Here is a 12047-nt window from a genome sequence, read left to right as displayed (position 1 = left end):
TACTATTACAGAAACTATTTAGAAAAATCTACAAGCAATTTCTCAATGTTTGTCCATTTGCTAAATAATTAGTAAATAATTGTTTGCTAACAAATGTAGTTAGAGTTCAAACAATTTTTATTAATTATTTGACTCTTTTTAGAAACTTCTAGCAACCAATTTGGTTAGGGTTGTTTAGTTGTTTTTAATCTCAGCCATTGATTGAGAATTAATCTCAGTCGTTGGTATTCCAATGAGAGTAGTATATAAGGGGGTCAAGGGGCGTTTGGAAAACAATGAATTGTGTGGAGAAACTTGCACTGTTAGCAAGGGCGCAGTGATAGCATTGGGATAGTAACGGGGTGGAATCTCAACAGAAGAAATTGGTAGGTCATCGAAGCTCTGCTAGTAATAGGCAAGCAGTATTTGTATCTCTTGATTTGCTGTAGTTAATATATATTCCTCATCTACAGTACTGGTTTTCCCTTCGGGGTATTTCCGGGGACAATTGTCCGAAAATATTGTGTTAATTATGTTGTGCATTTATATGAGTTTATGAAAATGCAGTTTTGTTATTTTCCAATATTTGTTGCTCAAATAATCTATCAAAGATAGGAGGATAATAATCAGTAATTGTAATAGATTTTTTACATGGTATCAAAGCTAAGTAGAAAAAGTTTATCCTAGGCAAAGGAAAGAAAATCAAGGGTTTATAAAACCTACTTTGACTTCTTTAGAATTATTATTTCTTTTATCCCTTGAGATGGCCTCAGTAGGTTTAAGAGGTCGGGACAGATTAGATGGAGCCTCAAATTTTGGTGTCTTGAAAGCCAGAATTTGTTTGTTGCTAGAAGAGAATGGTATCGAGGAATATGTTACCACTGTTGTGACTGTACCTACAGATCCAATACTACTTGCAGCATACAAGAAGGATGATTCCAAGGCGAGGAGGATATCCTTGATGGTGTCAAGGACCATATAGTTCCACATATTACAGAGTTAGATACTACAAAGAAGATGTGGGATGCCATTCTGAATCTGTAACAGAATGCTACCACTAATCAGAAGCTGATTCTTAGAGAAAAGCTGAGGAATACCTTAATAAATAAGGGAGAAGATGTGACGAGTTACCTCACCAGATTCAAACTTGTCAAGGATGAGTTAGCAGCTGTTGGAGATAAACCAGGTGATGATGAGCTAGTACAGATAGCCCTAAATGGTTTTTCTAAGTAGTGGGATGTCTTTGTTCAATTTATTAATGGACGAGACACCTTACCAAGTTGGCATCAACTTTGGAGTGACTTCACTCAGGAGGAGCTTAGACTAAGCCTTATCAATGGAACCAACAATAAGAGTCAGAAAAGTGAGGCAGAACAGGAGAACGTTGCCCTAGTGGGTAAAGGGAAAGCAAAGAGGGGGTCCAGCAAAGGATCAAATCCACAAGGTGAGAAGAAGAAGAAAGACTTGTTGAAGATCAAGTGCTACGACTGTCACGAGTTTGGCCACTATGTCAGTGATTTCCCAGAAAGGAAGAAGAATGACAAGAAAGGCAAGATGCAAGTTATAGCTTCAGCAAGTGCAGATGAGCTCTCGAATAGAATGGAAGATGAGTTTGCACTCATAATGTGTATGGTTAGCTCAACCTTAAAGAGTGTTTGTTACATAGATAGTGGGGCATCATTTAATTTGATAGGAGTTAGAGAATACTTCTCCAGTTATAAGGAGGAGAGCACCAGAATCCATATCTCTATGGGAAACATGTCCAAACTCAATTCAGTTAGGAAAGGGGCTGTTCAGTTTCAGAGGGAGAATGGTAAGATGATTTCTCTTCATGATGTGTTGCATGTTCCAGGCTTAGGGGTGTTCTTGATCTAGTGCATTTTGATATATTTGGGCCAATGTCGATGAAGTCTCTCAGAGGATACGAGTACTATGTTACTTTTATTGATGATTTCTCCAAGAAGACTTGGATATACTTCTTGAAGACCAAGGATGAGGTTTTTAGTCGCTTCCAAGAGTTCAAGGCTCTTGTGGAGAACTCGACAGGAAGGAAGATAAAGGTTCTTCGGTCAGACAATGGAGGCGAGTACAAAGGGAATGAATTCCAAGAGTTCTATACCATGGAAGGAATCAAGAGAGTGGACTGTTCCTTACAACCTGCAACAGAATGGGGTTGCCAAGAGGAAAAATCGGTCCATATCGGAGGTAGAAAGGGCTATGCTACATGATTAGGACTTGCCCCGTTACTTATGGGTAGAAGAATGTAGTACGACAGTATACATACAAAATAGAGTTCCACATAAGGTGCTAGGGAAGATGACACCAGAGGAAGCATTCACTGGGAAGAATCCAAATGTTAGTCACTTCAGGATCTTTGGGAGTTTGGCATATTGTCACATTCCAAAGGACACAGGTACCAAGTTAGATCAGACTACAGAAAGAGGGTACTTTGTGGGGTATAGTGAAACCTCAAAGGCATATCGGATATTCATTCCAGGGACCAGGCGGATTATTGTTAGAAGTGATGTCAAGTTCATGGAGGACAAGGCATTTAGAAGGTCCAGAGATTTACCAGTAGATGATCAGAGTGAGCACCCAACACAAGCTCCAAGGATCACTCAACAGAATCAAGGTCAGCAAAGCTCTAGTACAGTTACTAGTACAAGCATAGGCTCAGGAGGTGAGAGTTCTCAGAGTATGAAGCAACAGGTGCAAGAAGAGATGAATCAAGAAGACATGGAGGTTGATATTTCATCTTCTATAGTTGGCAACAACAACCGTAAGGTTCAACACACACAAATAAATACACAGGAGTTAGTGGGTACTCCTAGGAGGAGTAGTAGACAACGGAAACAACCAGCCAAGTTTGATGACTATGTTGCATTAGTTAGTCAGTTGGTAGATAGTGAACCTTCTAGCTATCAGGAGGCTGCACAACATCAAGTGTGGCAAGATGCTATGGTTGAGGAGTATACTTCAATTATGCAGAATGATGTTTGGGAAGTAGTGCTTAGACCAACAGATAGAGTTGTGGTTGGATCACGTTGGATCTATAAGATCAAGCATGGTGCAGATGGTAGCATTGAGAAATACAAGGCAAGGTTTGTGGCAAAAGGGTTCTCTCAGAAGGAGGGAATAAACTATGAGGAGACATTTGCTCCAGTTGCTAAGTATACTTCTATACAAGTTGTAATCTCAATTTCAGTATAAATGGGATGGTAGATCCACCAAATGGATGTCAAGACAACGTCCCTCAATGGTGAGTTGAAATAGGAGGTATACTTAGAACAACCAGAAGGCATTGTAGCACATAGCAAAGAGACCCATGTGTGTAGATTAAAGAGAGCTTTGTACAGACTCAAGTAGGCTCTGAGAGCGTGGTATGAACGCATTGATAGTTACTTGCAGAAAATGGGCTTTGTGAAGAGTGAGGTGGATGCTAATCTCTACTACTTGGTGGTTGGGAGTGAGATTCTCATTCTTGTTCTATATGTGGATGACTTGTTTCTAACGGGTTCACTAGGGCTCATAGAAGAGTGCAAGAGGGACCTTGCAGCAGAGTTCGAGATGAAGGATTTGGGACTTATGCACTACTTTCTAAGCATGGAGGTATGGCAGACAGATGGGGAGATTTTCCTTGGACAAGGGAAATATTGCATTGAAATCTTGAAAAGGTTTAGGATGGAAGATTGCAAAGCCATGTCTACACCTATGATCACGAACTAGAGGAAGGTAGATACATCGAGGGAGAAGGATGTAGATCCCATATTATTCAGGAGGTTGATTGGTTCTCTCATGTATTTGGTCAATACTAGGCCAGATATAGCTTTTGCAGTTAACTCTCTAAGTCAATTAATGGTTGAGCAAAAGGGAGTGCTTTGGACAGCGGAAAAGCATGTGCTGTGTTATTTGTGAGGTACAATCGAGTATGGGATTAGATATGCTCAAGGTGAAGGAATCAGGTTGATGGGCTATACTGACACAGATTGGGCAGGCAGTACAACAGACAAGAGGAGCACTTCAGGGTGTTGTTTCAGTCTGGGATCAGGAGTTGTCTCTTGGTTCAGTAGGAAGCAGAAGTCTGTGGCTCTAAGTTCTACTGAGTCGGAATACATAGCAGCTAGCATGACGACATGTGAAGCTATATGGCTTCGGAAGTTGCTAGTAGCCTTGTTTGGTCAGAAGGGGGAGACTATAGTGATAAAATGCGACAATCAGAGTTGCATTAAGTTGACTGAGAATTCGGTGTTTCATGATAGGTCGAAACATATAGACATCAGGTATCACTTCATCAGAGATTGTGTACAGCGTGGAGTTGTTCAGCTACAGTTTATACCTACAGATCAGCAAGTAGCAGACATTCTGACAAAGGCATTGGAGAAGGCAAAATTCATCTTCTTCAGAGAGAAGTTAGGTGTCATGCAAAATAGCTTCCTCGCTAAGAGGGAGTGTTAGTTTGTTAGTTTGTTAGCGTGGACAGTTGTTTGTCCATTTGCTAAATAATTAGTAAATAATTATTTGCTAACAAATGTAGTTAGAGTTTAAACAATTTTCATGAATTATTTGACTCTTTTTAGAAACTTCTAGCAACCAATTTGGTTAGGGTTGTTTAGTGGTTTTTAATCTCAGTCATTGATTGAGAATTAATCTCGGCCATTGGTTTTCCAACGAGAGTAGTATATAAGGGGGTCAAGGGGCATTTGGAAAATAATGAATTGTGTGGAGAAACTTGCAGTGTTAGCAAGTAGTCTTGCAGTGTTAGCAAGAGTGCAGTGATAGCGTTGGGATAGTAGCGGGGTGGAATCTCGGCAGGAAAATTTGGTAGGTCGTCGAAGCTCTGCCAGTAACAGGCATGCAGTATTTGTATCTCTTGATTTGCTGTAGTTAATATATATTCCTCATATGCAGTTGTGGTTTTCCCTTCAGGGTTTTTCCAGGGACAATTGTTCGAAAATATTGTGTTCATTGTGTTGCGCATTTATATGAGTTTGTGAAATTGCAGTTGTGTTATTTTCCAATATTTGTTGCTCAAATAATCTATCAAAGATAGGAGGATAATAATCAATAATTGTAATAGATTTTTCACAATACGTGTAACTGGATGATTTAACTGGATGATTGAATAGAAGCTTCTAAATTAATAACATGAAAAGTATAAGCACCCCTGAAATGATTATGCAGCACAGCTCTAATGATAAGGGCAGCTCATACAGCTAAGAGATAATTATATTGCCTTTAGTGGGAGTACCTGGACTTTCAAAGTTGAAGATTACTAAAGCAATCAAGCTTTAAACATAATTCAATACTAATTTGTTAATCATCAAACAGAGGCAAATCACATTTAAAGTGATGTCTTTTAATATCTCTATACTTATAATTGTTTGAATAGTTAATCTCAACCATCAAAATTACTTTATTTCATGGTCATCCATCAATTCAGCCAACAATGCGCCGCTACTCCATTTATTATATGAAAACTTTTGTTACTAATTCCCTTATCCTTATCTGCTTCCGCCCATCTTTCCAAACTCTCTTATCAACATATTTAGTGTTCTCAACAGCCCATGTGCAGCCATGCTCAACAGTTCGAAGCCTTTAATTTATGAAAATAACTATGTATTTTTGTATTAAGTAGCGTATGGAAGAGTTGATGTGATTATATATTTGTCGTTGCTCTTTCCGCCACTCTTCTTTCGAGTAATTGTAAATCAGAAAATATACTTGCAATCATACAACTGTAACTAGAATCAGTCTTCACCTATCTTCTTAAATGTCCATCTTGTTGCAATCTTGTAAATAGAAAACAGTAAGATTTTCTATTTGATTTCAAATGGTCTATAATCAGTTTGATCATGAGCTGTAGTACAGTTTGTAGATGAAAAATACAAAGTGATACTTTCTCAAATAGCTTGCTGGAAAAGCCTATACGGAATATAGAAGGCAGCCTCAATAGAGAAAGAAATCTTCCATGGTGTCAGTGGTTCAGTTAGACCAGGGGTGTTCTTAGCAATGATGGAACTTTCTGGAAGTGGTAAGATTACAGGGTCAGTTTTAAATCACATACATTAAGCAACATATTAAGTCTAGAGAGTGTTAGTCAATTCTAAGTGTTGTTTAAAACTTTTAAGTCTAGAATTATATTCTTAGTGTGATCATAAACATTAAACAACATATTAAGCCTAGAATATATCAGTTAATTCAGAATGTTTTGACACTTTTAAGTTTAGAAATATAAGCTTAATGTATGATGTTTAAGTCATTCCAGACTGAACTACTAAGCTTGCTAGACGGAAGAAACCACCAACATATGACAGTAGAAGTCACTTACAATGAACCCCCATTTCACAAATCTTTGACAAGAAGGTTTGGACATATATATCTAGTCCTCAGTATTTATCTAGATTATTTTGATATCAATATTGAGACCCAACTTTTTAGCAATAGAGGTCTATTGTTCACATAAATTAGCTCTTCATTGTTGAAAATTGAAGGATTTTTTATGAGCCACTATAGCGCAGGGAATGCCAATTAGTAAAATTCTCATTTGAGTTGAGACCCCAAATATAAAAAGAGAAAGGAAGAAAAGATGCTGGGTGAGACCCAACATTTCTGAATCGAGTGAGCTGTTGATTTTGCATTGCTAATCACCTACTCTGATCTAAATGTGAAGGTTTTCTCGCCTGTTTTTTTTTTAATATAGATCTTTTCCCCTAATATTTGATCAGTTTGATAAAGTGCACAAAGAAAATTCCGTTATTTTTAAGGCTGAACGGTAGACTCTGACATGACACGGGATTTCATTTATGAAGTTTTATAAAGTGCACAAAGAAAAATCCTTGATTTTTGAGGCTGAATGGTAGACTCGGACACAACACGGGATTTCCTCTCAGGTTGTACTTCACTTCAGGAATTAACCTTCGAAAAATTCTCTATTTTCATTAGCCTTGACCGATGGGCTTCTCTACCATTATTTCATATGCATCAAATAATAATTCTGGTTTGACCTTCAAGATGTTATCATTATATGAAAAAGTCATTTTGAGAAGTTTAAAATAAACAATTTTTATTGATATTGATATTTTTGGTCGGAATGTGAAGTCTAATCGTCACTTAATATTTTGTCTTCTTTGAACATTTATTTCATACCTGTATATGACAGTATAAATGGATGTGTACAATGGTATTGGATATTAGTTAATACAAGTTAGTTCCTTACTTTCTCATGGATGTAGTCTTTAATGGTAAACCACACAATCTATTGTGCTATGCATTGTGTGTTTGTTTCTAATTTAGTTTAGTCGTTTTATTTTATTTCTTTATCTATTTAAAATTAACAATTGGTATCAAATCTTGGTTAGATTGAGCAAAGATAAAAGAACATGAAGTTTGGGAGATGGATAATGGTTTTACATTTCTTGCCTCTCCATATTTCAAGTATGTTTCAATGGGTCTAACTGAATTCATGATTTCAAATGATGAAGCCAATTCGATCATTGAAGAGTTTCTTAGTATTTTAAAAATTGAAGAATTCGACTTGACAGAGAGTAATGTTGTGCAAGTGGAAACTGAAACAATCCACCATGTACATTGGTGGGATGGCTGGAAAAATGAAAAGAATTCAGCTGAAGAAGAAGATGTTGAATTTCGTTTCTTTCTCCACTCTTGATGCAGTTGTGGCAAATATTGGAAGAGGACATGCAAGCCTTTAGGGGAAGTCACTTGGGATGGACTTAAAGAATAAGCAAGTTATAGGAGGTCCCATAAGGTAGACTAAAGAACCACTCCCTCCTAATGGATCAAACACCTTTTTTGTTGATGGCTTGCTAGCCACTTCAAATTAGGAGCTACTTGCTCAGTATGTAGAATAGCAAGGAACAAGAGATGTTTCTACTGAAGAAAAGCATCGAAAAGAGGAGGAACTCAGAAGATGGTGGGAGGAAGAGTGTGTACCATCCGAGACTAGAATTAATGTAGCTTCAAATAGTTTGGTGGAGGAATTTGGGGGTTTTATAATGGTGAAAAATGCAACGAGTAATAATAGGGGTAATGTCAATGCCCTTAAACTGAAGTTTGTGCTTTTCATGGTCTAGAGAGTCCATATCGAATAGAATATTGCATTAGAGAGATGCCAAATGTGTTGGTTCTACCACAATACTAATGTTTTGAATGAGTTTACTTTGCAGGAAGAAAGATCAAAGGCAAAGATCATCGAAGAGCCTATTGATGACACGGGAAAATCGATGGATTTTATTATCGAGCAAAGAAATGCTGGCAATTCCAAGGCTGTGAATGTCACTAGCTCTAACAGAATAGATGCAGGGATCAATCATGGGAAATCTAATGACAATAACGGGGAAATTCTTAAGGGAAAACCTAGTAGCATGACAGTCGGTGAAGTTGCTGAACAAGCTAATGAAAGCAACAATAGTGCTTCAAATTTTGAATGTAAAACCTACTTTGACATCTCCAGGGTGAAGGGAAAATTAAGAATCCCCCCAAAAAATCTAAGAATAGTATGCACATCCAACATTAAATGCAAACGTACACTACTATGTCATAAAGAGGAATAAGGCACAATTTATTTCCCCCATTAACCCTTAGATGAAAGCGATTGCAATTTAAAATCTTGCTAGATCAAACAACAGTTTCAGCAGCATGCATAGATTTAAATTCAACAACATAGAATCATAAAACAAAAGAAAACTATAGAAGAATAGAATACAGATTTACTATGGGGAAAACCCTTTCAGGTAAAAACCCCCACACTCCAAAACCAGAGAGCCATTGTATTATTTGGAAAAAAAAATACAATTACAATACAATATCCAGGCTCTAATCCTTAACATGGAGATTTACATCGTGCTCCATTATGAAGAAAAATTGCTAGCATAACCCCTATAAAAATGAACTCCTCTCCTCTATAACTATGAGTTCTATTTTATTTATATATTGTAATCCTAAAATTAAACAATATACTAAAATAATTTATATAATTTTAATTTTATTTTAATTTGAGCTTGAAAAAAATAAATTATTGTTAAATTGTCTTCGGATGTGTAGTGTCATAGTGTCACAATTAAAACACTTAAGTTCAAATCTTTGTGGAACCTCTAAGCACACAAGCCTTGTGCCTTTGTTGAGCCATTGAACTTATGGGTTTGATTAAATATACTTAAATTAAATATCTTTAATTTTAATCTAATTAAAAATTATATAATTGTAATGAGAATTTAATGTACATAATTATAATTTAAAAAATATAATATAAAAATAAACATTACTCTAAATATAATATAAACTTATAACTCAAACCTTATAAAAATAATGTAATTATATTTAAACTTATCATTAAATTATTAGTTGATTTTAATTAAAATTAATTATAATTGATTTTAATTAAAATTAATTATAATTAATTTTAATTTAAAATTTATATAAAAAAAATTATTGTAATAAAACAATTCTAATTTTGGGATATCTAGAACCTCGAATTGATGGACGCAATCTTTGAAGTTGAAAATAGCAAGTTGTATCGTGCTTCCGAGTCAGAGAGAAAGGAAAAGATATTGATTAAGAAAGAAACTAGTCAATTAATAACTTGAAACTATACACTTCTGCTTGGGCTCAACTGCACCCGTTGATAAAATATTGATTGTTTACTTTTATAGAGCTTAAAAGAATCGAAATGGGCCAAATTCATGGTAGGGAAACTGTCTACATTCTTAACAAATCAATAGAAATATATCAAAATTTCAAGCTGAGCGTGTTTGACTAGATTAATTGTGGTTGTAGAACTCGTAGTAAAACTATTGAATCTTCTAGAAGCATTGTAGTGATTTGCGGATGCTCACTGACTTCAAGATATGAAGCGATGTTCTTAAGGTCCTATTCTTGTTTCACATTTTATTGATATTTTTTCAACAACTTTCCATTAAACAAACAAATGGATAAGATTTTTCATTATAATATTGTTATCAAAATTTAATCATATAATTTTTGAGTCAAATTTATTGATTCATGTATTATGAATTGTGGTTCACAAGAATCCATCTCTCAAGAATCCATCTCTGGTGAAACACAGTAGACTTATTATTATCGAACTAGACTAAAAGAAACTTCATTTTTTTTTGGTACACAAAGTTTGTCTATATAATAGACTTGACTTCAGCAACAATCAAGCGACTCAAATTTGGTTAACTAAATACAATGGAAATGGTTGCAGCTGAGATGGAGCATGCCCTAGAGGTTATTTTCTCGTTTGTTCCCACCCTTGTTCTTAAATCCGCCATACTTCTCAATATTCCTGATATTATTGCAAGTGCGGGCGCCAATGCATCCCTTTCTCTTGATGAGATTGCCGCAAAACTCCCTACTGAATCTCCCAATCTGCATCACCTTTCTCGTATTCTCACATATCTCTCTATCAAGGGCATTTTTGTCCAAACTCAGACAAGCAACAACCCATCTGATATTCGATATGGGCTCACTGATTTTGCAAAGAGGTTTTATGTTAGGAAGAATAATCCAGTAAGCCTTGTGCCACTCCTCCTCATGCAAGCACACCCAGTGTTAATGGCGCCGTGGCACCATCTTCATGAGTGTGTGCTTCAAGACTGCAATGCATTCGAGAAGGCTCATGGAAAGGACTTGTGGGCATACGAGAAGGATGATCCAGCTGTCAACGATGTTTTCAACAATTCCATGTCCACGCTTACAGTTCTTGCTATGGGGCAAATCCTGAGCTGCTATGATGGTTTTAAGGAGGTGAAAACTTTGGTTGATGTGGGCGGAGGAAAAGGAACGGCCTTAGCACACATTGTGAAGGCTTATCCCCACATTCATGGAATTAATTTTGATCTTCCTCATGTTGTTCAGACTGCTCCATCAATTCCAGGTACATCTACTCTATTTCTTCCATACTTTCCAAAAACTGTGGATCAGTGATTTTTTTCAGAAGCTTTCTAATCAACGAATTGCATTTTTGCCAAAACCTTACTTCATAATCTTGTGAAAGCAATATTTATGCAGGATCGAGAACGTGGGTGGCAGCATGTTTGATAGCATACCCATTGCAGATGCCATATTTTTAAAGGTAAATATAAATACAAAACTCCATTCCCTACAATCTTACGTAGTTGTAATTTCCTTAGGACATTTGCGTATACTGTTTTGGCTTTTAGGTTATAAATGGATTTTTTGTGGGTGATGCAGAATGTATTAATAGACTGGGATGAGGAGAGTTGCCTACAGATACTTGGAAATTGCCACAAGGCTTTGCCTGAGAATGGAAGACTCATAGTGGCAGAAAACGTGACAGTAGAATCGTCGAGGCCAAATAAATCTATTGAAATGGTTGCGGATCTGGTTATGATCGCCCTTGCAAATGGAGGAAAAGAGAGGAACGAGCAAGAATGGAAAAGGCTGCTTCAAATGTCAGGATTCAGTGTAATAAAGATGATGGGACTGCCTGGACTATTTTCAAAAATGAAGATTATAGAAGCCATTAAGGTTTAAACAAAATCTAGGAGTCAATGATTAATCATGAGAAAGGCACGCTTAGTATATTTAGTTACCTTAACTTTTGTTAATCCTATCTTAGGAATGGATGGAAAGATTTAGATCTTCCTCTGAAAAATTTCCTTAAATATATCCTTGTTTTTTTTATGAAGAATGAATATTTGTTTTGTTTTATTGTACTAATAATTGCATCTTAATATATAATAATCCTACTGTCATTTTTATTTGGTAGGCTACAGATATCAATGAACAGATTTTCCAAAAGCATTCAAACATACTATTTTTACATTTATCTAGATTATAAAGAAAAGATTCAGCTAAAAGTATTTTTAATGTGATTTTAAAATTACTTTATTTATTATTTTATTAATTTATAAATAGAAAATTAATTTTTTATGTTAATTAGATAAATGATTGTAATGAATTACAAATAAATCTAAAGGTATGATGTTGCTTGTACATGGAGTAGAAAAGAATTGGTCAGTCCACATAATACAACATAGTAAGTATGACCATGTCATAAATACAATTTATAGGAAAAAATAATGATT

The 12047-nt window shown here is 35.8% G+C and overlaps 1 protein-coding gene across 1 annotated transcript; it reads left to right on the top strand.

Annotated features, from left to right (window-relative positions):
- Positions 1-7991: 7991 nt before the first annotated feature.
- Positions 7992-11493, top strand: LOC131874909 (desmethylxanthohumol 6'-O-methyltransferase-like). The gene is made up of 5 exons (XM_059218857.1): positions 7992-8063; positions 8163-8424; positions 10202-10919; positions 11008-11071; positions 11191-11493. Exons 1-5 carry the CDS (start codon positions 7992-7994, stop codon positions 11491-11493), a joined length of 1419 nt encoding a protein of 472 aa, XP_059074840.1.
- The last annotated feature ends 554 nt before the right edge of the window (positions 11494-12047 follow it).

Source organism: Cryptomeria japonica, chromosome 4, assembly GCF_030272615.1.
Source record: "Cryptomeria japonica chromosome 4, Sugi_1.0, whole genome shotgun sequence".
Taxonomy (NCBI): Eukaryota; Viridiplantae; Streptophyta; class Pinopsida; order Cupressales; family Cupressaceae; genus Cryptomeria; species Cryptomeria japonica.
The sequence above is the reverse complement of the archived record's forward strand: the minus strand, read 5'-3'. Positions and strand labels throughout refer to the sequence as shown.